The 21,273-nt window shown below is 46.2% G+C and overlaps 1 protein-coding gene across 2 annotated transcripts; it reads left to right on the forward strand.

The window, feature by feature from the left end:
* The first annotated feature begins 222 nt into the window (after positions 1–222).
* Positions 223–13,114, forward strand: GARIN1A (golgi associated RAB2 interactor 1A). Of its 2 annotated transcripts, XM_049641800.1 has the most exons (6): positions 413–503; positions 1,224–1,526; positions 3,127–3,311; positions 4,142–4,391; positions 7,836–7,954; positions 12,750–13,114. In XM_049641800.1, the coding sequence occupies exons 3-6, from the start codon at positions 3,148–3,150 to the stop codon at positions 12,943–12,945; spliced, it is 729 nt and encodes a 242-aa protein (XP_049497757.1). In that variant the 5' UTR covers positions 413–503; positions 1,224–1,526; positions 3,127–3,147; the 3' UTR covers positions 12,946–13,114. The 2 variants fall into 2 exon arrangements, with proteins under 2 accessions (XP_049497756.1, XP_049497757.1); XM_049641799.1 differs by lacking the exon at positions 1,224–1,526 and having other exon boundaries at positions 223–503.
* The last annotated feature ends 8,159 nt before the right edge of the window (positions 13,115–21,273 follow it).

The raw sequence follows: 21,273 nt of genomic DNA on the forward strand, positions 1-21,273 counted from the left end.
AGTGCATTTTCCTCATGTATGCAGAGAAACTGAGTGAAAAATGGAATAGACTACTATTACTGCTAATTTGTAGTGCGTAGGAAAGGGGAGAGAAAAGCTCTGCTTATCCCCAATCCTCCCTTGCCTCTTCTTTTTTTCCTTTCCTGTTGTTACCCATCACATTCCTTGATGTCATGCCTGCCATTGTGAGCCGACAGGCCCTCCCTGGCCTGGTGGACAGCTTGTAAGTCAGGAGGGGAGGGGGAGCTGTGGAGGTTGGGGGGAGCAGTGGTCACACCAACACCTTGGAATTGGGCTGGGTCTGAGTGGAGCCCCAGAGATGTTCTCCAGCCCATTCTTCCCAAGAACCAATGAGTAAAATTAGGGGCCTCCCACCTGAGGTCAGGGAACCAGGCCCTGGAGTGGATCTGGGGGTGGAAGATGGCCTTCTTTGTCAACTGATTCATTCTCCAGAATTCAACTTGTTCTCCGACTCGGTGGTATTTGAAAGCAACTTTATCCAGGTACCTGTGTGCAGCTCAGAACCCACTTTCTTTCGCTTTCCAGAACTTGTTCCTAAGGGTTGGTCCAAAAGTGCTGGTCCAAAAAGGCCTCCGAAAGCCCTGGGGAGGAGAAGGAGGCTGCTATGGCTAGGGACAACCAGAGGGTGTGGTCTGGATCCCAAGTTCAGCTCAGTTTGTGCCTACAGCATGATGGGGCTCCTTGAAGGTCATATGCTTTCAGGAAATAGAACTACAAACTGCAAAAGGGGACCTCAGGGCTCACCCTCCAGGCAGGGTCCGTGGGCCACTAGGGAAGGAATGGTTGGTTAGAGGGAATGAAGGTTGTTTTTAGAATCCCTGCTCTGAAATCCAACCTCCTCTCCATGGGATGGTTTAGAAATAGCCTTGTTTGAGAGCCAAGCCCCTAGAATCGGCCTTGCCCAGATTCTACATCCCCTAAAAGGCGGTGCTATGGCCATTGGAAGTTAGCATTTTTGGTCTGGGAAGCATGAGGCCACTGGGAGTATGGGATAGTCATATGACATCTGGGGGCACCTGACTGGCTCAGTGGGTAGAGCATATGACCCTTTGTCTTGGGGTCATGAGTTCAAGCCTCATGTTGGGGGTAGAGTTTACCTTAAAAAAAAAAAAAAAAGTGTGTGTGACATCTTACTGAGGGCCTGCCCACCTACCTCCCTCTAGAGGTCTAGCTGGGATCTGCATACCTGTGCTCCTTTGCAGGTGCCGCATGACCAGCTTCTCAGGGTCTGTGTGCTGTGTGCGGGGCAGGAGATGCAAAGAGAGATCAGATGATATCCCTGGCCAAGGAGCTCATGAATTTGTCAATTTAAAGGGCATGTTATAACATGGTCACTGCTCAGAAAGCTCTGGCAGGTGGTTTGGACCAGCTCATCCCTAAAGCATGAGCAGAGAGAAGGGTGCTAGTGTCCGGGGAGTTCAGAGCACTTTTTGGAGTTTGGCAGTTGAAGAAGGCTCCCCAGAGGAGGAGGTGAAGCCCTTCTTGGAGGTATCCCTAAGACTTTGGTAAGTGGAGGAGCAGAGGGAGGACACTGCAGGCCAAGGGACTTCAGTTACCTGGGTGAAAGTGGGAGGCTAGAACCCATAGGGAGGGTCTGTGCTCAGGAATCCATGTGATGGGGTCACAAAGCAGTGAGGACTCACAGGAGAGAGTGGAGACAATTTGAGCTCAATCAGAAGACGCGTTCACAGAGCAGCAAGCTACTCCCTGACGGAGCCCCCCAGATTTCAAAGAGCCGGTTCGCCGCTCCGAGCGCTCCCCGGTTCCTGCACTGCTCCCAGGGGGCTGCAGAGTGGGGCAATCAGCTGGCAGCCCGCGGGCGTGCTCCTTCCTAACACAGTCTCAGAGGAGGAAGAGCAGGGACGTGGCAGATCCAGACTCGGGATAGCGAATTCCAGTCATTTCTATTTGGGTGTGAGGTTTGGGCAGGAGGCTTATTCTCTTACTCTGTTCTCTTTGACCTGCTGTTAAAACTGTGTAGATTCTCTGGGTGGACACTTAGTGATTCATGCAGCAGGAAACTCGGACTGTTCCGGGGAGGGCAAAGCCTGCCTGCTGGAGCTGCCCCGTGGCAGAGGGAAAAGTTGACCTGAAAGGAATCACCCCACACAATTAGGTGGCTCCCTTTCTCCCCCCTCCTCAGTATCACCTCTCTGCCATCACCTGTAAGAAACATCACTCACAAACCTTTACTTAGCACTTACTCTCAATGTGTGCCGCCCCTGTGTTTCGTAGTACATGTGAATGTCATTCCGCAATGTGGGCTCCAAGAAATGTTTGTTTTTGTTTTTTCCTTCAAAACGAAAATGGACTTTTCTTAGGAGCACCATCTAGTCAGGCGTATGGGAACTGAAATTTCAGTTATTCCTGGGGCTTTCCCCTTGTCCCCAGCTCCACCATGGCTGTGAAATGGTGTCAATTGTCCTACAAAGTCTAGAACATTGGGAGAAGGCTCTCTGGTCGGTCACTCCTCAAATGTTCCTTACCTTACCTTGGTCCTTGTGGTTCCTTGGAGGCTTCTCTGCCCGCCCTGGACAGTGAGGCGGGCGTGTCTTAGCTGAAATACTGTGCCCAGTGCAAACCATCCAGTCTCCCTGGGCTGCCTCTGATGCTGCAAGAGAACAGGTTCTCACGAGATCTAGCAACGGGCCCTCCCTCATCTTGCGGGAAGCTCCCCAATCGTCCCTCAAGCTGGGCTGCCTGGGTCTGCCCCATTCACTAGCTCTTTCCTCACTCTCCTCCCCTTCTGGAACCTTCTTTACACAATCTCCCTTCCAGATCATTGGAAACCTGTGCTGGCTGCTTCTACCCGAGGATGGGGGAATAAAATGTCAATGCCTCTCAGCTTTTTCTTACTAACACATCCCTTTAACGTTGGATAATGCAGAGGATGCAAAGGAGGGCAACACAGTTTCCTGTCGCCAATGAGCTGGTCTATTTGGAGAGACCCACAAAAAGGATGGATGCTGGTCATTGCCCAGGCCAGTGTGCCGCACACTTGCTCCGAGCATGTCCCCAAGTTAAAGTGCTGCTTTCCAGCACCTGTATTCTCCCACCCTTGCCTTCCTCTTTCTCCCTGACCCATGTACCTGGGCTGATTTCCAGGTCACTAAGCCCGGGAGCTGGATGGATGTCTATGAAGGTTCTACCACTGTGATCCTCGGGGTGACCTCCTCAGTGCCCTCCTTGCCACTCCCCAACATCCTCCTGATGGCCAACGTCACCTGGCCCCAGGGTCAGTTTTCCACCTGGAGCTCACCTGATTGTGCTCCAGTGGTCACCCTCAGCAGGTAAAGAAAGGCTGCAGAGGGGGTGGGATGACCGTACTGTTTTGCAGCTGGATTTTAGATAAAAAAGAAAGGACAGTATATAAGCTATGTGTATACACGATGTATAGTGTATAAACTATGTAGAATTCATTCATTAAAAAACATGTCTTTCGTATCTGGATATACCAGACACTGTGCTTGGTGCAGTGATAGAGCCCTGGTCTCTGTCTCAGCCTGGTCTTTGAGGATCTTGGCTTCCTTTTATTTACTTTTATATTGTCACTATAGACTTAGGGGGTTTCCCCCGCAAAAAGGCGAGGGGTATGAAAGTCAGATGGGATTATGGAGTGTTACAATTGAAAAAAAAAAAACCCAAATACTGGATGTACAGGACACATCCACCCTTCTTACTGTCTCAGCAAGGTTAACTAGGATACAGGGAGGAGATCTGGATGGAAATAGGGTCAGAACACCTGAGTTCCAGTTCCTACTTAACGTGGTCTAAACTTGGGCACATCAGTTAGCTGTTCTGAGCCTCAGTTTCACCATCTGTACAATGGAATGAAAAATATTCTTTCATCAAAGGGTGTGAGGATTGAATGAGAGGTTAGACATCGTCTATCAGCCATTGTCATTGATGTGGGCAGGTTCTTTAGTGATGAAGGCCCTGAAAGTCAGAGAAGAGTTAGTTTTAGTAATCATTCCCACTCCCAGACCATGAGCTTTCTCCCGTGGGCATCCCCCAAGCAGAGGCGGGAGCCTAGTGAGATGGGGCCAGGCTCTAGGTAGGCACGCATGATTGATCGAATGCATGGGCCCCTCTGCTGTGGGGATTTCCCGATTGCGTCCAGGATTCTCCCCCTGAAGTTTGTGGAACTACAAATCTGTGACCGGCTCCAACGCATCCTGAGGGTTAGGACAGTGACTGAAAAAATCTACTACCTAAGGCTCCACGAACACCACCCGGAGGCCGTATTTCAATTCTGGATCCGCTTGGTGAAAATTCTGCAGAAAGGTCTGTCCATCACCACCAAAGACCCAAGAATCCAATTCACGCACTGCCTGGTGCCCAAAATGTCCAACAGTTCCACCGAAATAACAGTAAGTGGGGCCTCCCACCAAGACCTGCAGCGAGACGGGGGATGGGAAGCCCGGCTCCTTAGAGGATTGGTGGGCATTAAAGTCTGGTGTTGCAGGGGCAGACTTCGTCTTCAAGGGCCAAGGATACACACGCATCAAACTGGGGTCTACAAACATAAAAAGCAAATGAATTTCTTTTTCTGAAAAAAAGAGCTATAAAGTGGTTATCTCACTTAAAAATTGTTTTCTGTTGGGTTTTTTGTTTTTAAGTGTTAAAAAGGGAATAATGCTCACTGAAGAAAATTAGAAAATCACAGAAAAATCACCCCTACTTCTCTCCAACCCCAAGCAATCACTTGGAACATTCTGGCATACTTCCTTCCAGTCTTCCATGTTATGTATTTTTTTTTTTCCTTTTTTTGTTTGATCTTTATTTGGTTTTGGCATTAGAGTTATGCTGTCTTCTTAATATCAACTGAAGAATTTTGCATATGCTTTCACATTGTTGAATATATTGAAACTTTGAAAACATTTATTCTTTAACGTTAGAGGCTAGATTGAATTTGCCAGGTTCTTTTTTTTTTTTTTAATGTTTGCTTGTTTATATATTTATTCTTTCTCCAATTTTTTATTTAAATTCCAGTTAGTTAACATACAGTGTAGTGTTAGTTTCAGGAGTAGAATTTAGTGATTCATCACTTACCTACAATACCCAGTGCTCATCACAAGTGCCCTCCTTAATGCCCATCACCCATTTAACCCTCCCCCTGCCCACCTCCCTCCATCAACCCTCTGTTTGTTCTCTATGGTTAAGAGTCTGTTTCCTGGTTTGCCTATTCCTACCACCACCCCCTGATTTTTATTTGTTTTGTTTCTTAACAGTTTCCTATCTTTTTTTCCCCTAGATCACTTTTTTAAAAAATTTACATCCAAGTTAGTTAGGATATAGTACAACAATAATTTATCCATTTAGCCCATCCCCCCTCCCACATCCCCTCCAGTAACCCTCTGTTTGTTCTCCATATTTAAGAGTCTCTTATGTTTTGTCCCCCTCCCTGTTTTTATATTATTTTTGCTTCCCTTCCCTTATGTTCATCTGTTTTGTATCTTAAAGTCCTCATATGAGTGAAGTCATATGATTTTTGTCTTTCTCTGACTGACTAGCTTCGCTTAGCATAATACCCTCTAGTTCCATTCACGTAGTTGCAAATGGCAAGATTTCATTCTTTTTGATTGCCGAGTAATACTCCGTTGTATATATATACCACATCTTCTTTATCCATTCATCCATCAGTGGACATTTGGGCTGTTTCTGTACTTTGGCTACTGTTGATAGTGCTGCTATAAACATGGGGGTGCTTGTGCCCCTTCGAAACAGCACACCTGTATCCCTTGGATAAATACCTAGTAGTGCAATTGCTGGGTCGTAGGGTGGTTCTATTTTTAGTTTTTTGAGGAACCTCCATACTGTTTTCCAGAGTGGTTGCACCAGCTTGCATTCCCACCAACAGTGCAAAAGAGATCCTCTTTCTCCACATCCTTGCCAGCATCTGTCGTTGCCTGACTTGTTAATGTTAGCCATTCTGACAGGTGTGAGGTGGTATCTCATTGTGGTTTTGATTTGTATTTTCCTGATGATGAGTGATGTGGAGCATTTTTTCATGTGTCGGTTGGCCATCCAGATGTCGTCTTTGGAGAAGTGTCTATTCGTGTGTTTTGCCCATTTCTTCACTGGATTATTTGTTTTTTGGGTGTTGAGTTTGATAAGTTCTTTATAGATTTTGGATACCAACCCTTCACTGATGTGTTGTTTGCAAATATCTTCTCCCATTCCGTCCGTTGCCTTTTAGTTTTGCTGATTGTTTCCTTTGCTTTGAAGAAGCTTTTTATTTTGATGAGGTCCCAATCGTTCATTTTTGCTTTTGTTTCCCTTGCCTCTGGAGACGTGTTGAGTAAGAAGTTGCTGCGGCTGAGATCACAGAGGTTTTTGCCTGCTTTCTCCTCCAGGATTTTGATGGCTTCCTGTCTTACGCTTAGGTCTTTCATCCATTTTGAGTTTATTTTTGTGTATGGTGTGAGAAAGTGGTCCAGGTTCATTTTTCTGCATGTCGCTGTCCAGTTTTCCCAGCACCACTTGCTGACAGACTATCTTTATTCCATTGGATATTCTTTCCTGCTTTGTCAAAGATTAGTTGGCCCTACGTTTGTGGTCCATCTCTGGGTTCTCTATTCTGTTCCGTTGATCTGAGTGTCTGTTTTTGTGCCAGTACCATACTGTCATGGTGATTACGGTTTTGTGATACAGTTTGGGGTCCGGACAGTCTTCCATCTTAAATTAATTTTTAACTTATATATTTGAGGATATTCAATACATAATAAATGTCTGAATGTTGCTTTTTTTCAGTTGAGATTATATCAGAAGCATTTTCCCGTTTCTTTTTAAAGCTCTTCATACACATCATTTTGATAATTTCACGCCATTCCAGTAGTTGTGTGAATGAATTAAAATTTACTTTGCCATTCTCCTGTTATCAGACATTTAGAGTTGTTTCTAACTTTTCATTATGGTAAATGATGCTAGAACAAGCATTTGTGTGAATTGATCCCATTTCTGCTTGTTTTCTCAGAATAGATTATGAGAAGCACAATTCAAAGGGTATGAGCATTTTTAAGGCTCTTGATACATATTGCCAGATTATTTCCAGAAAGCTCATGCCAAAGTATACTCTCTCCAGTAATATAAGTGTCTATGTCACTGTGTCCTTATCACAACAGAGAAGAATAAATTTTAATAAATTTTCTAGTATGATAGGTGAAAAAGTAACAGCCCTTTGATTTTCAATGAGTTTGAACATCATTATACAGTCTTTTTGTGCTCTTTGGCTATTTCTCTATTGGCATTTTGTGTTTTTTTCTAAACTGGTTTGTAAAATAAAGCTTTTTATATATCAAGAAGTTTAACCCTTGAATCACAAATGTCTGTAAACCTTTCCCCCAAGGATTCGCTTTTTCCTCTCAGTTTATTTCAGGCTCCCCACCCCCCACCCCTTTTGACACAGAGAAGGCTTTTCCAGGACCTGCTTAGGGTAGAAGCACAGAAAGAAAGAGGTCGGTAGGCTGGATTGCCTAACACCTTCAGACTTCAGAACCTAAACCCTTTCTTCCTCTTGTCTCAGTTGAAGGCCTTTCCGTATTACTATCACTGCCTTCCAAAGTCAGCTTCCCAGCCCTGCTGCTCTCGTTCTTAATGTTCAGGCACAGTAGCCATTGGCAGCCCAGCAGAGAGAGGACGTTATCCTGCCAGGGCCCAGTTGGGCTCTGATGATTCTGGGGCTTGATGCTTAAGGAACAGGTTTCCGGGTCGAGCCTGGAAGACTCAAGGCTGAGTCCCTTCAAGGTTCTGGCCCCAGGAGGCCGAGAACTCCAGGTAGACCTGGTCATCTGACTGTAACTTTCTCCACCCAGCCTGAAAGCAGCCTCCTGCCATCCGCCCAGCCCAGCGAAAGCTTCATGCTGTTGACAGCCGAGCAGACCAGTGACAGTTTCTCGAATATCACAGGGAGGCCCCAGCTCACAGCGGACAGGTGGGTCCTCCGTGCAGGCAGCTCCGGCATCCCTTCCCGCAGCACTGAGCCGTGGGTGGGGACGGTGGCACCCTCGGCCAAACTACCTCAGTTCCTTCTTTTTATTCTAGGCCATTATGCATATGATTTCTCCCCTCAGTTTTATTATAAGCCTGTCAAAAACAGGGTTTGTGGCTGTTGGGTCTGAATATTCCCTAGGCAAACTGCAGTGCTTTCATAGAAGATGCTCAATAAAAAGAACGAGGGGTGAGTAAGTTATCAGAGGAGGGTGAGCTGATCAGGCAGGCTCGTGGAGCTCCGTATCGACTATCTCCAAACCCAGTTCACCAGGGTCCCCCGGGTAAGACAGTTCTGAGTTCTCTTCACCTCACTTATCTGTTCTGTAAAATGGACAGAATAGACAGTAACCCAAAGCAGACATGACTCCAAAGCCATTTACTAATTCACTAATTATATGAGACTCTTTGTGCAGCAAGCGATGGAAAACAAAAGCAAGATCACACAATCACTACATCGAACAAGTACAACTTGCAGGATACCATCAAAATGTAAATTTATTTTGGGGGCACCTGGGTAGCTCAGCCGGTTAAGCATTTGACTTTGGCTCGGGTCATGATCTCACGGTTCGTGGGTTCAAGCCCCGCGTCGGGCTCTGTGCTGACAGCTCGGAGCCTGGAGCCTGCTTTGGATTCTATGTCTCCCTCTCTCTCTGCCTTTCTCCCGCTTGTGCTCTGTCTCTGTCTCTCTCTCTCTCTCTCAAAAATAAACACTAAGAAAGTTTTTTTAATGTAAATTTATTTTTGTCTTCCCTTTATAATTTTTTCAGTGGGAGTTTTCTTCTTGCCCTTAGATAAAAGCTGATTCTCTGACAGGCCCCCTAAGCATATGGGCTCCCTCTTAGAATATAAAAGGTCCTCTGGTCCCTTTAAATTGCCAAAGAAGCATCAATTCTGAAATTAAAATGTGGCTGATAATTACCAAAACTCTGAACTGTTCACACCTTCCCTCAGTCTGGCCTCATGTTAAGATGGCCCTTCACGGTGGGCACTGGGTTTTCACTCCTCTTCTCCTTCTGTTTCCTAAACTTAAAAAAAAATTTTTTTTAATGTTTATTTATATTTTGAGAGAGAGAGAGAGAGAGAGCGGGGGAGGTGCAGAGAGAGACAGAGACCGAATCCGAAGCAGGCTCCAGGCTCTGAGCTGTCAGCACAGAGCCAACACGGGGCTCGAACTCATGAACTGTGAGATCATGACCTGAGCAGCAACTGTATGCCCAGCCGCCTGAGCCACCCAGGCACCCCCTGTTTCCTAACTTTAAAGCTAATTTTTTCGCTTAGAAGCTTCCTTGGGTTCTTTAAAGTCCCACACCTGACACCCCCCTCACCCCCAACTGCGACTCTGACACCTTCCTTTCCTCCAGCCACCACCCCCCTCAGGCTCTGGCTGTAAGGGCGTTCTCTTGGCTTACAATGGCTCCAGGCTGGCTCTCTCTGTCTCAGGTATAGTCCACATCTGGCCCTCAGGAAATGTCCTCTCAGACTTTGATGAGCCCCTGGACACAGGAATGACTCCGCTTCACTCCTCCACCCAAGAGACCTATTCTTCCACCTTTCCCGCCCTTCAGATTTCCTGCTCAGGACTTGTGTCCCTACCTACGGGGTCTCCGAGGACCCCTGCCTCCAGGGGGCCCCAGTTCAAAATCTCTGGATGATCCTAGGAAGCCCCTCTCTTTCAGCTTCAGGGGGAAAAGGCAGCAGCTTTAGACAAGGGACTCTCCACACCCCTTCTCTCTCTCAGTGCTGTTTTAGCCTCCCTCTGGGGCAGGGTCCCCGTGGTGGTCATGCTGGGCTGCTCTCCCAGGTCATTGCGTGCCTTTATATGTGCTTTCCAGTCTTGTGGTTCTTGGGTTTTGTTTTGTTTTGTTTTGTTTTGTTTTACTTTCAAGATAGTTGTATTGGATTATAATGCAAAATTTTCTCTTTTGGATACTCTTGTTATTTGAATATTGGCTCATCTTTGCCTATCTAATAGAGCTGTCATTTTCTCTTTTTCTTTCTTTAAGCTCTCCTTCTATTCTTTTCTTCCTCTTAAGGCACTGTCTGCTTTGTTTGCTCTTGTATTCTTTCTGGCTTAGGCTTCATTTTGGAAATAATTGTTTCTTTAAAAATGTTTGATTCTTACCTCAGTTTCATCACCCCATTTACAAATCTTTTAAGTTCTGATTTGGGTGGCACCCTCATATAGTCTATCACTTTCTTAATTTCTTTTAGCTCATTTTGAAAAAAAAAATTTTTTTTAAGTTTATTTATTTTTGAGACAGAGAGAGACAGAGCAGGAACGGGGGAGGGTCAGAGAGAGAGGGAGACACAGAATCGGAAGCAGGCTCCAGGCTCTGAGCCATCAGCCCAGAACCCCAGGCGGGGTTCGAACTCACGGACCGCCAGACTGTGACCTGAGCCGAAGTCTGAGCCGAAGTCAGACGCTCAACCGACTGAGCCACCCAGGCGCCCCTCGTTTTGAAAGGCTAGGTTGTACTTTTCATTTGTTTTGCAGGCATATCTTTTTAGTGTGCTTTCATTGTAAGCATTTAGTATGCTTCATATACTTTGTTTTTCTCATATAATTTTGTGTGGCGTTTGATTACTATCCTTTTCCGACAGTTATTTTTAATGTGAAAATGATCTTCCTGAACCTTTGGGAATGACGGTCAGTCAAGGTTGCTTTCTGGTTTGATCTCTAGAGCTCCCTCTTGTGTGGCTTTTGGGAAGTGTTGATGGCCTTATACTTCCAGGGCTGTGATCCTCTCTCCTGTCTTTAGCTGATCTTTCTCTTTTCTTTGCTTTTATTCTTCCCGTCCTACTCAATTTGGATCCCATTTCCAGTGGCTTTTCCTTAGTGTGAGGCTGTGTCTTGCAAGAGAGAGTGTTCCGATGGCTTCAAGAGACCATAAGGCATGTAGGGCTCCAGCCTCTTCTGACTTTACGGCAGCCAGGGCCCTCGCACTTACTTCCAGTTTCCTCCTCCTCGAACTGTCCCGGGCACTTTCCACTGAGAACCTGCGGGGGGAATAGGAACTCCCCTGTTTTCAGATACATCAGATGCTCTGTTGCTGCTCTGTGCGTCATCTTACACAGATATGGACAGATATGCAAGATAACCGTCTGAGTCTTGGAGCAGTCTGTAGCTGGAATTTTTTTTATCCTGAGCTTTCTCAAACAGGCCTTTACCTTTGGGACTCATGTTGGCCTAAACTGAAGTGGGTAAAACCTAAGTCCGGGGCCACCAAGACTGGCAAGTCCCTCGGGCACCCCCAGCTTCAGCCCACACTTTGCCAGTCTTTAATTTTTGACCCCTGGGATTGTTCTTTGCTTTTTGTGGGCTTAACAATACACTTTAAATTATGTGATTATATTTTATCTAGCATCTCTAGGTGTTTTATGGCAAAGATTTTTTAGACTATTTGGCCATTTTGCCAGGCTCTGGCTACATAACTCTAAACTTATTTTCACTTAAAAAAAAAAAAATCATCGCATCTTATCTTTGAATAGTTACAGAGTGAGTGATTTTTATTTTCCATTTGGTGCTTTTTTGTGGTTTCCCTTGTTTTCATTTTTTTTTTTTTTTAATTTTTAGAGAGAGAGAGCAGGGAAATGAGGCAGAGGGAGAGAGAGAGAGACTCTCAAGAAGGCTCCACACTCAGTGAGGAGCCTGGTGCGGGACTCAATTCCACGACCCTGGGATCATGACCTGAGCCAAAATCAAGAGTCAGATGCTCAACTGACTGAGCCACCCAGGTGCCCCAACATGGTTATTTTAAATGAAAAACAAAAAACAAATCAGGGGTTCCTGGGTGGCTCAGTTGGTTAAGAGTCTGACTTGGGCTCAGGTCATGAGTTCAAGCCACGCACCGGGCTCTCTGCTGTCAGCACAGAGCCCACTTTGCATCCTCTGTCTTCCTCTCTCTCTGCTCCTCCCCCCCCCCCAAAAAAAAAATAAACGTTGAAAAATAAAATAAAATTTTTAAAATAAAATAAAATAACCATGTATTTCACTTAGAATCAAAATTTTTAAAAATGTTAGCCACACTCTGTGTTTTTCTAGGCACATTCAGTGGCTGTAACTTTTTTCAAAGCTGTTACTGTTTTTGGAGAACTGTCGTGAGGTTTTCTTTTCCTTATGCTGGTAACTGTCAGGTTATAGTGGGCATCAGGCAGATCCCACGGGGCTCAGATCTTGCCTCTGAGTCTTAGTTAACAAATTAGGTTCTCACCACGTAAAAAGTGGTACTTAAGATTTGGAGGGGTATCTGTTCCACTCCAGCAGAGCAGACCTTAGCCGGAGCCTCCCTCCTGCTTGGTTTTCTTTGTTCAAGTCGCTCTCTCTCTCTCTTTATGTTTACTTATTTATTTTGAGAGAGAGGGAGAGTGAGAGAGCGTGTGCATGTGAGTGGGGGAGGGGCAGAGAGAGGGAGAGAGAGAGAATCCCAAGCAGGCTCCGCACTGTCTGCACACAGATCTCACGGGTTCAAACCCATGAACCCGTGAGATCATGACCTAAGCTGAAGTCGGACGCTTAACCAACTGAGCCATCCAGGCGTCCCCAAGTCTCTCTTGATACATCATACCATTTATACGTGTCGTCCCTGGCCATCATTCCCACATCCGCATCTACACTCAAGGCACTTGTACTGGAAAATATACAATTTAGAAACAGTTTTTTTTTAATTAAACTTTTAACAATGCTTTCTCTTTCTTTTATTGCTTTCAATGACTCCAAAATTCCTGGGCTCCAACAGTAACACCAATGTCGCCATCAAAATAGACAATTTGGACAGCTCTAAGACCCCCTTGCGGGTGGCATCTCCAGTCAGTTTGAAAATACCCATGAGAGCTGCCTTGAGCCACAGCCTCTGGGAACAAGAGAATCCAGATGAGCACTTCCTGCAGGCTCCGGTCGCCAGTTCCCTAGGAGAGAACTTTTTTGGACCCTGACACCTATCCAGAACGGGGCGATCTTCCCTAGCTTCATTCAGTGCGCTTGCTACAATCTCCTATCAATGCTGTTTTCCCACTGTGGGCCAAAAGACCGTGGGAGAGGTATGAGGGTGCTTATAACACAGTGCTTTGTACTTCCACCAATAAACCTCCAAGTGAGTTCCTAGTTGTTACGGGCTGTGCTCTGCAGGGCTTCAGGCTGGGGATGGACCGATTAGGAATGGGAGCTCACCCCTTAGGAAAATAAATGGGAAAAATGTTCTGTCTGCTCAGCTGGAACCCCAAAGCAGCCAAGCAGAGCCAAGAAGTCCAGTCCAGAGGAACGGGCCTGAGGAAAAAGCCAACTTCCTCATTCAGGGGGGTAGGGGGAAACAGAGGCAGGGCTGCTGCAAAGCCAAAGTGAGAGAAGTCTTGACAATGATGCCGACCAACTATGACGATGACCACCAGTGACCAGGAGTCCTAACGGATTTGGCTTTTCCTAGCCCGGGCCTAATGAAAGCAAACTGGAAGACACAGTATCTGTGTGTATGAGGGGTGGGGCAGGAGCTCTGGCCAGCCTCTGGACAAATGGCAAATACTTACGTGGACAACACTACCACAATATTCAGTAACTATTAATCAAGCCCCCTCTAGGTGCCAGGCACTGTGCTTGATGCTGGGCATATTAGAGAGGCCCAAACAGACAAGTCACCTGCCTCGAGGGACGGTGTGGGAGAGATACTGAGCCCTATCCCGGAGACACAGGAAGCCCACTGAGGCTGGCATGGTGTTTGAGCCACGGGTCTGCAAATCAAGGCTAGAGGACCCACCTTTCTAGAGTCCACACGATAGGAAATAGAGTGACAGAGTGAGAAAGAACGTGCCCCTCTTCCCCTTGTGCACACTCAGGTGGGCTCAGCTATAAATCCTGGCTCAAGAGGATCATAAAAGACATGAGCTGGGAGTATGCCCAGTGTCTGTGGGTTTCTTTTAATCTCCAATAAAAATAAAAACCAAACAAATTTCCTTCCAGCCTGCTGTAATCAAGCTGAGCGGTGTTGGTGCTGGTGAGGGACGTCTCGCAGCAGAACTTAGAACAAGTTAATGTGAAGGGTGACCATGCTCCCCAATGTATGCTTGTGGTCCTATATCATTATTGATATGTACCCATGCCACTCTCAAAGTGTCCCTGTATGAATGGCCAGTCACTCAACTGATACAGTGTATTTACAAACATTTAGGGGCTCTCCGCCCTCATTTCTATTGCCTTGGTTTAAAACTCCATCAACTCTCACCTAAACTATTGCGATGACCCCAGCGGGTCTCCCAAGCTGTCATCATTATGCCAATAATAGCTAACTTCGTTTAGCAACCTACCATGTGCCTGACCCTATGGTGAAACTTTACAGAGATCACTTAATCCACGCAACTCATTGGGAGGTAGGTACTCTTGTTACCACATTTTACAGATGATGAATATGAGCCTCAGGTTCAAGAACTTGCTTAAGGTCACAGAGGGAGTCAGTAGCAGGGCCAGGACCTGAACCCAGTCTAACTCCAAAGTCCAATGAGTTTCCGATTTCTCCCAACCCACTTCCCTTCTGTACTTCGAAAGAGCGATCTTTCTGAAACACCGTTCTGACCACAGCTTCACCCTTGATAAAAACTAAACTCGCTGTTATGAAATGGCCAGGCTTGGATCGATCTCCAGCCCCTCCGCTTCTCCAGAAGCTGCTTCCATTGAACCTCATGTTCCCACATGCTAAATTTCTTGTGGTCTCCAAAACGCATGGGGTGTTTAGACACTACGAGGGTGTTGTATGTCCTTCACTCTACGCAAGGAACTTTTCTTGCGTTTCTACCTATTGCTGTCGTGATCCTTGTCCCTGCTGATGGGAGTTCCTCTACGCTAACATCGTACTCTGTGTCTGCCTGTTTATTGCCCTTCTCACACCTTTATCCTTGTTTACATGTTCATTTCCTTGGTGGGGCTAGGAACCCTTTGAGAATAGATGCCACTGTATGTTAGAGTTCTTTGCCAATAAAAGAAGCTGACTCAAATTTAAACCAAAGGGAATTTATTGGAAGGATCTGGGTTAGCTCACAGACTCAAAGGGACCGTTAAAGAGTCAGTCTTGGAGTGCACTGACATCAGAACAGCTCTGGGCATTCAGGTAAGGGTGGCTAATTGAACATCTCATCAAACGCTGCAGCAGGCCGGGTGGTTTCCCCAAGGGAAATTGAGGGGTGTCACAAGAGAACGGCTAGGGGAACGGATGTCTGGTGGCTGACAATAACAGATGTCCACCAAAATCTGACTCTTTGCTATCTGTTCAGGGAGGCACCCCGCCACGGGCCTCAGGCGTCTCTGTACATCCTTGCTAAGTTAGCCAGGGTTCACTGGCTTGTTTTGCTCACTTGCATGTTTCCGGATAGGGATGAAGAGTTTAGACAAATTGTGTTACACTTTGCGTGTTCCCTTGAGACGGTTTTTCTACTCAACACTGGGTCTGAAGGATTCCAGTCTGATCGGCGTAGCATTTTGGGCCCCCCTGCCGCCCCCCCGTTGGTGTTAACTCAGAGTCAGTAGCCCGAGGTTCCCAAAATTTCTGTGTTTTCCTTTTATGAGGGCACATTATCACTGTAAATGGCCTAAGGTCTCTTTGGAGATTCCTAGAAGGAACATCCGTGGCAGGTGGTTTTCGGTGTTTGTAATAGGATCCCCGGTTAAGGATCCTGGCCTTCCCCTCATTCACAGATCCCGGGTGTGAGCACTGACTGAGGACTGAGGAGTGATAAGCAGGCATGATTCTCTAACCGTATTCATCAGAGCCAGCTTTCATTTGATGATACAAATGACCCGAGCCATTGCCTATCAATTTGATTCCTAGAGACCCCAAACCAGTCCTGATATTTTAGTTGTCAACAACCACCTCTAGTTCAAGCATGAAATGAACGTCTCAAAGGATATCCAGTGGCTGACAGAGTTTCTGGAAGGGCAAGAGAGAAATGGCTTGAGGGCTTACGTAGCCGGGACAAGGAACAGTAGCCCAACCACGGCTGCAGGACTGCTCCAAGGAGGACTCCGTGCCCCCACTGTGGCACGTATCCTTCAGCTTCCACCAGTGGCCCTGGCCTGAATGCGCTTGGGCTGAAAAGGAGGCTGCGAAAGTCAGGCCTGGCTTCCGCCTCGAGGAAGTGAAACTCACGATGTGTAAATCCCCGGAAAGGAGGACAGGCAGCCAGATGGCATGAAAAATGTCCCGAAAGCATCCTTGATTAATGAACCACAGACACAGAATCTCGAAAGGTCACACCATTCTCGGCTCTGATTATCATGCAGAACTACGCTTCTGGTCCCCGAGTGCTCCCTAGAACTCTCTTCTCGTCACTGAGATTACAGAGCCCATTTACGCGTTTAAAGAGAGCCTCTTAAACATTCCAGCGCTTTCTCAAAACCTTGAGGATGTGCAAGCGTTCAGGGCCTTCTCAAAGGATGGAGTCAGGCAAGGGCGGCAGTAGGTACATGATAGGTCCAAGTCAACTTTCTTGTCTCCCAAAGGCTTTGAATTCCTTTCTCTACATCGCATCAAGGAATTTCTGGCCTCTCACCATTCTTTAATGTGAACCAGGCCGAATTGAGTTTCGCTTCAGCCAACACGGCAAACTATAATATACGGCGCTGTGAGAAATAGCACAATTATGATGTCATCTCTGGTAAGAGCATCCACTTCAGTGAAATAATCCTCTCTAAAAGTTATGTTCTCCCTCCCTGATGGAGCGCCTTAAAATTGATACTCATCAATATTTACAGACTTTACAGATAGAAATTGCCCAGTTCCTTCGGTATGTTTTCCTAGGTAAATGCTTTCTTAATTTGACAATAAATTTCATATATTGAAAAAAAAATGCTTTCTCTCCCCTACACTGATTCCCATACATACCTACCTACACCTGCTGGGGCATCATAGAGTCGAATTCTGGTTACTGGCCTCATAACACGGAAGGGAATCTTCAGCACCCTTCTCGCCAAGGAAGGAACGGCTTCCTCTCACACGGGATGGGCAGTGGGGAGTTTTCAGAACGACCCGAGGGTTTGGGTCTTTCAGGCCTTTTCCAACTGGAGTCTCACTCTTACACTGTGCCTCTGTCACACAAGAGACTGGTTTGAAGCTGTGACCTCGACAGCCTTCGTAATTCAATAACCGAGAGAACCAAATGTGAGTTTTTCCCTTTAACTTCTGTTCTCTTTGAGTTATTCGGTGTCATCAGAAGCACCCATTCTACTCCAGTGTTCTGGAATTCTTCATGCCCTTTATCTTGTCCTAAGGCAGCAACCGCCTGCCTCCAGCAGACATGTCTGTTGTCAAGTGGTCCTTGTTATCAACTACTGGTTATTTAATTAGCTGTGGACCACTGACGGCTAAGTTTTCACCCCAGAATGTTCATGGAATCTTGCTGCATTCATTCTATTCTATCTTGTTGGGGACCCATATGGCCTGCAGCCCATGCTGTAGTACCAATCCATACCAAACTAGTACCAACCAGAATTCTCCAGGTGCAGTCAACAGGGACAACTCTGAGGCAGGAGGAGCCTGGGTGTTGTGTCCTTGTGTCCATTTGAGAATGGCTCACAGAATCAAAGAGATCGCTGAAGAAACTGAAAAGACTGGAAGGATCTGATCCAGGGCACCACCAAGGATGTAGGACTTGGATTTAATCTCCAGTCTGTTTGGGACATTCAGTGGCATGAATAAGTCCCCACCATGTGCTCTTTGTGTTTATCCCCCTAACGTTCAGTGTCCCAGGAATCCTGACTCGGGCCTTATGCCTCTGTGTGCTAGATACTTCCCTTCTCCTTCCAAATCCAATCCTTTTTCCACCTTCTCCATGCCCCAGAACTCTGATTCCTGCCTGCTTTCCAAGCTGGTCTGTATGGGCTACATTGAAGGGCCCATTGCCTCTGGTGTCCAGGTGGGTTTGCCCAGTAGGAAGTCCAGGTAGGAGGTCAAGACAATCACTCCGTCTCTTGTAGTCACATAAGTGGGCTGTGTCCCTGAACAGAAAGAAGCTGCTCTTCTTATGGTGGCCTCTTCTACTCAACACTTTCCTAGTTTTAGGAACCATCCCTTCTGCTAACCCATCAGGTCCATTGTAAGGACTTAGCTGAATTTTTATACTGAGCAGGGGTATCATCCCCTTTACTTCTGACGTTTCCTCCTGGTAAATTGCCATCCATAGACCCTCACCCGGCTCCAGAGCCATGGCCAGGCAGCCCTTGCTGGACTTGCATCCAGGCTATTGCTTCTCTTTTGGTTTCTGCCTATCCCCCAAGCCTGGTTACTTTAACGTTCATTTGTGGTAGAGACCCGCCAATAGTCTTCCAAGAAATTCCCTTTGGCTAAGGTTGACCTGTCAATTTCTGTGATTACAACCGTGAAGTCTAACTAATGTGGTGCTGTTCCCAGAAAAGTGGATGCTGTGTTGGCAAATACACCAACCATAGATACCTTATTTGCTTGTGTACCCTCCAGTGCCTGGTTCCTGCTGGATACCCGATTAAAGGTTGTTAAATAAACCCATTTCTGCCATAGCCAGCCCTGGCTGCCCCACGTTGTTCTCCCCTACCCTCCCAACCCGGACCCCAACAAGGGAAGAAATGACAGCCTTTGTTTAGTGGACTTATCATTGACATCGATTTCCCAGATGAAAATGAAAATAACACCACATAAGGGATAGTAAAGTTTTTAATAACCAATAAACACGTAAGTTAAAAGAGAAAAGAAACAAAGCATTGTGATCCAGAGTCAATTAGAGCCCATCAGGATATGACATGTGCAAAAAACAATCCCCAAAACAATGTAAGGATGCATCCTAAAGTTTCTGAAATGGAATTCAGAGAAAAAAGAAAATGTCCTCAAGGAGCAATACCAAGAACAGACCCACTTAAAGTGTGCAATGGAATGAGATTATAAAGCCTCGCAAATGCCCTTATAAATCTTAAGAAAAATAACAAATGGCTGGCCAACTAAGACTCTAGTGTTGTGGATGAGATAGGAGGTAGAGGAAGCAGAGATTCTGGGGACACTGAACATGTAGAAATGACTGGTCCTGACTTGCATCCTGAGCGGCCCGAGGGAATGACTGATGAACTCTCAGAACCACAGGCCTTTGATTTAGAAAACAAGACAAAACACAGGGGTCTTGTCTTCAGCAAGAATCCTATTAGGTCAAGTTCACCGGAATCCCCCTTACTACTGATATTTCCTCAATAATTTTCCATCCACCGGCTCTCACCCTGCCCTTTGGCTACACATTCCCACTTGCCCACGTAGCATTGGGAGTGGAGCCCAGAGCCTCTCCCGCACTGCAAAATTCCTTTACAACCATCCCTCTGCCTATTGTAATAGCCTGGCCCTGCCCCACCCCCACAATGAAGTCTCCCTTACTATGCTGGAAAAACAAACAAAACAACAAAAACAAGAACCCATAAAAGCCCACAAGGGGTCAATCTTGAGAAATCCAAGACTTTGGTTTCAAAATAGGGAAACAACAACTCAAAGTGGTAAAGCTTCAGAAAACAAGCATTTAAAAATGAACATTTAGAATGATTAAAGCTAAAGTCACTTACAGAAGCTATACCATGAATGAAAACAGCCAGAAATACAATAATCTAGAGATATTTTGAAAGGGGGGCCTTTCTGATTTTTGCTCTGTCTCTGATTCCTGCTTGACTAGGATAAATAAATTTCCCCATTGGGGATGTGGATAATGTGTTGTTTTTTGTTTTTTTTTTTAATTAAAATATCACTGGGGCGCCAGGGTGGCTCAGTCGGTTAAGCGGCCGACTTCGGCTCAGGTCATGATTTTGCGGTCCGTGAGTTTGAGCCCCGTGTCGGGCTCTGTGCTGACAGCTCAGAGCCTGGAGCCTGTTTCAGATTCTGTGTCTCCCTCTCTCTGACCCTCCCCCGTTCATGCTCTGTCTCTCTCTGTCTCAAAAATAAATAAACGTTAAAATATCACTAAAAATTTTAATTATGCCCAAACAAAACTCTGTTTTTGAATGTTAATAGTCGCAACAGAAAACATCCCATGTGTCTATGACATATAAAGAAATAGTCACAGATGGTTTATTCTAAAGTGGTTTTATGGGCCCCTAAAGTCTCCAGTCAGGCACACTGCCTTGCACAAAGAAGGAAAGGAATTTCTGTCACATCCACTCCCTCCCCCATTCAAGGGACAGATCTCGATGCAAGAAGAATGTGACCAGCAGTATGAGGTTACCACGCATGCACACTCAGGACATTCTATTTGTAAATGCTTTGCATTTTTAAAAGTGTCTCCACATCTACAACCTTTTTTTTTTTTTTAATGTTTATTCATTTGGGGAGGAGAGAGTGGGGGGAGGGGCGGAGAGAGAGGGAAACAGAGGATCTAAAGGAGGCTCGTGCTGTCAGCAGAGCCATGAACACCAGAACCATGAGATCATGACCTGAGCTGAAGGCCGAGGCGCCACCGACTGAGCCGTCCCTCCACATCTACAATCTAATGTGATTCTCGTAATTGTATGAGGCTTTTTATTCCGAACCGTACTTCATAGATGAGAAAAGTAAGGCCCGGAATAGCTTGGCATGATCTTTGGGCAGCCCATGACTCTCCAAGTCCAGAGGGCAGTAGGGCAATGGCCTCTGGGCCTCTGCTCACAGACGTCAGTCTCCATCGTGCCCAATCCGGTCACCCGTCATCGCTGAGACCTTTGGTTGCAGGCTCAGCTAAGCCAAGGTGCCCGGCCAGCCCCAAGATGGGCATGCCTTCACAAGCACGTGTAAGCAGAGAGGATAACTGCCACCAGGTGGCGCCCCACCGCAGCTGGGACCCCGGTGGTTTGGATGAGCGTCTGCAGCCCCTTGGCTGAGCAGGCGAATCCCAGGCCTGTTGTTAACTCCGCTATAACACCATTCCATCTCGACTGACTATTTGGGACCCCACTTACAGTGGAGCTTTACTGTCCTCGAGTAACCAGTTCAAGACGCCCTTACAGGTCTAACTTTTTAAACTACTACATCCTGGGTATTTCTGATTATATTTCATTCCAACCTCTAATAGAGTCAGGCACAAGCCTTTACCTATGGGAGCACATATTTTATTGCGGTTTTTTTCTTTACGGCTAGGCTAGCATATCGGCTTTTTAAAGTGATATATACAGGTAGGTTAATATCACTGGATTTTGTTTCACAATGGCAAAGGGGATGTTACGAAGTATTTGGCATGAAAAGGGGGCTTGGGTGTGACTAGGTCGAGAAGCACCGTATTGGAGTATTTACCTTCTCCTTGATATTGCCC

The sequence above is a fragment of the Panthera uncia genome, chromosome A2 (assembly GCF_023721935.1).
Source record: "Panthera uncia isolate 11264 chromosome A2, Puncia_PCG_1.0, whole genome shotgun sequence".
In the NCBI taxonomy this organism is placed as follows: Eukaryota; Metazoa; Chordata; class Mammalia; order Carnivora; family Felidae; genus Panthera; species Panthera uncia.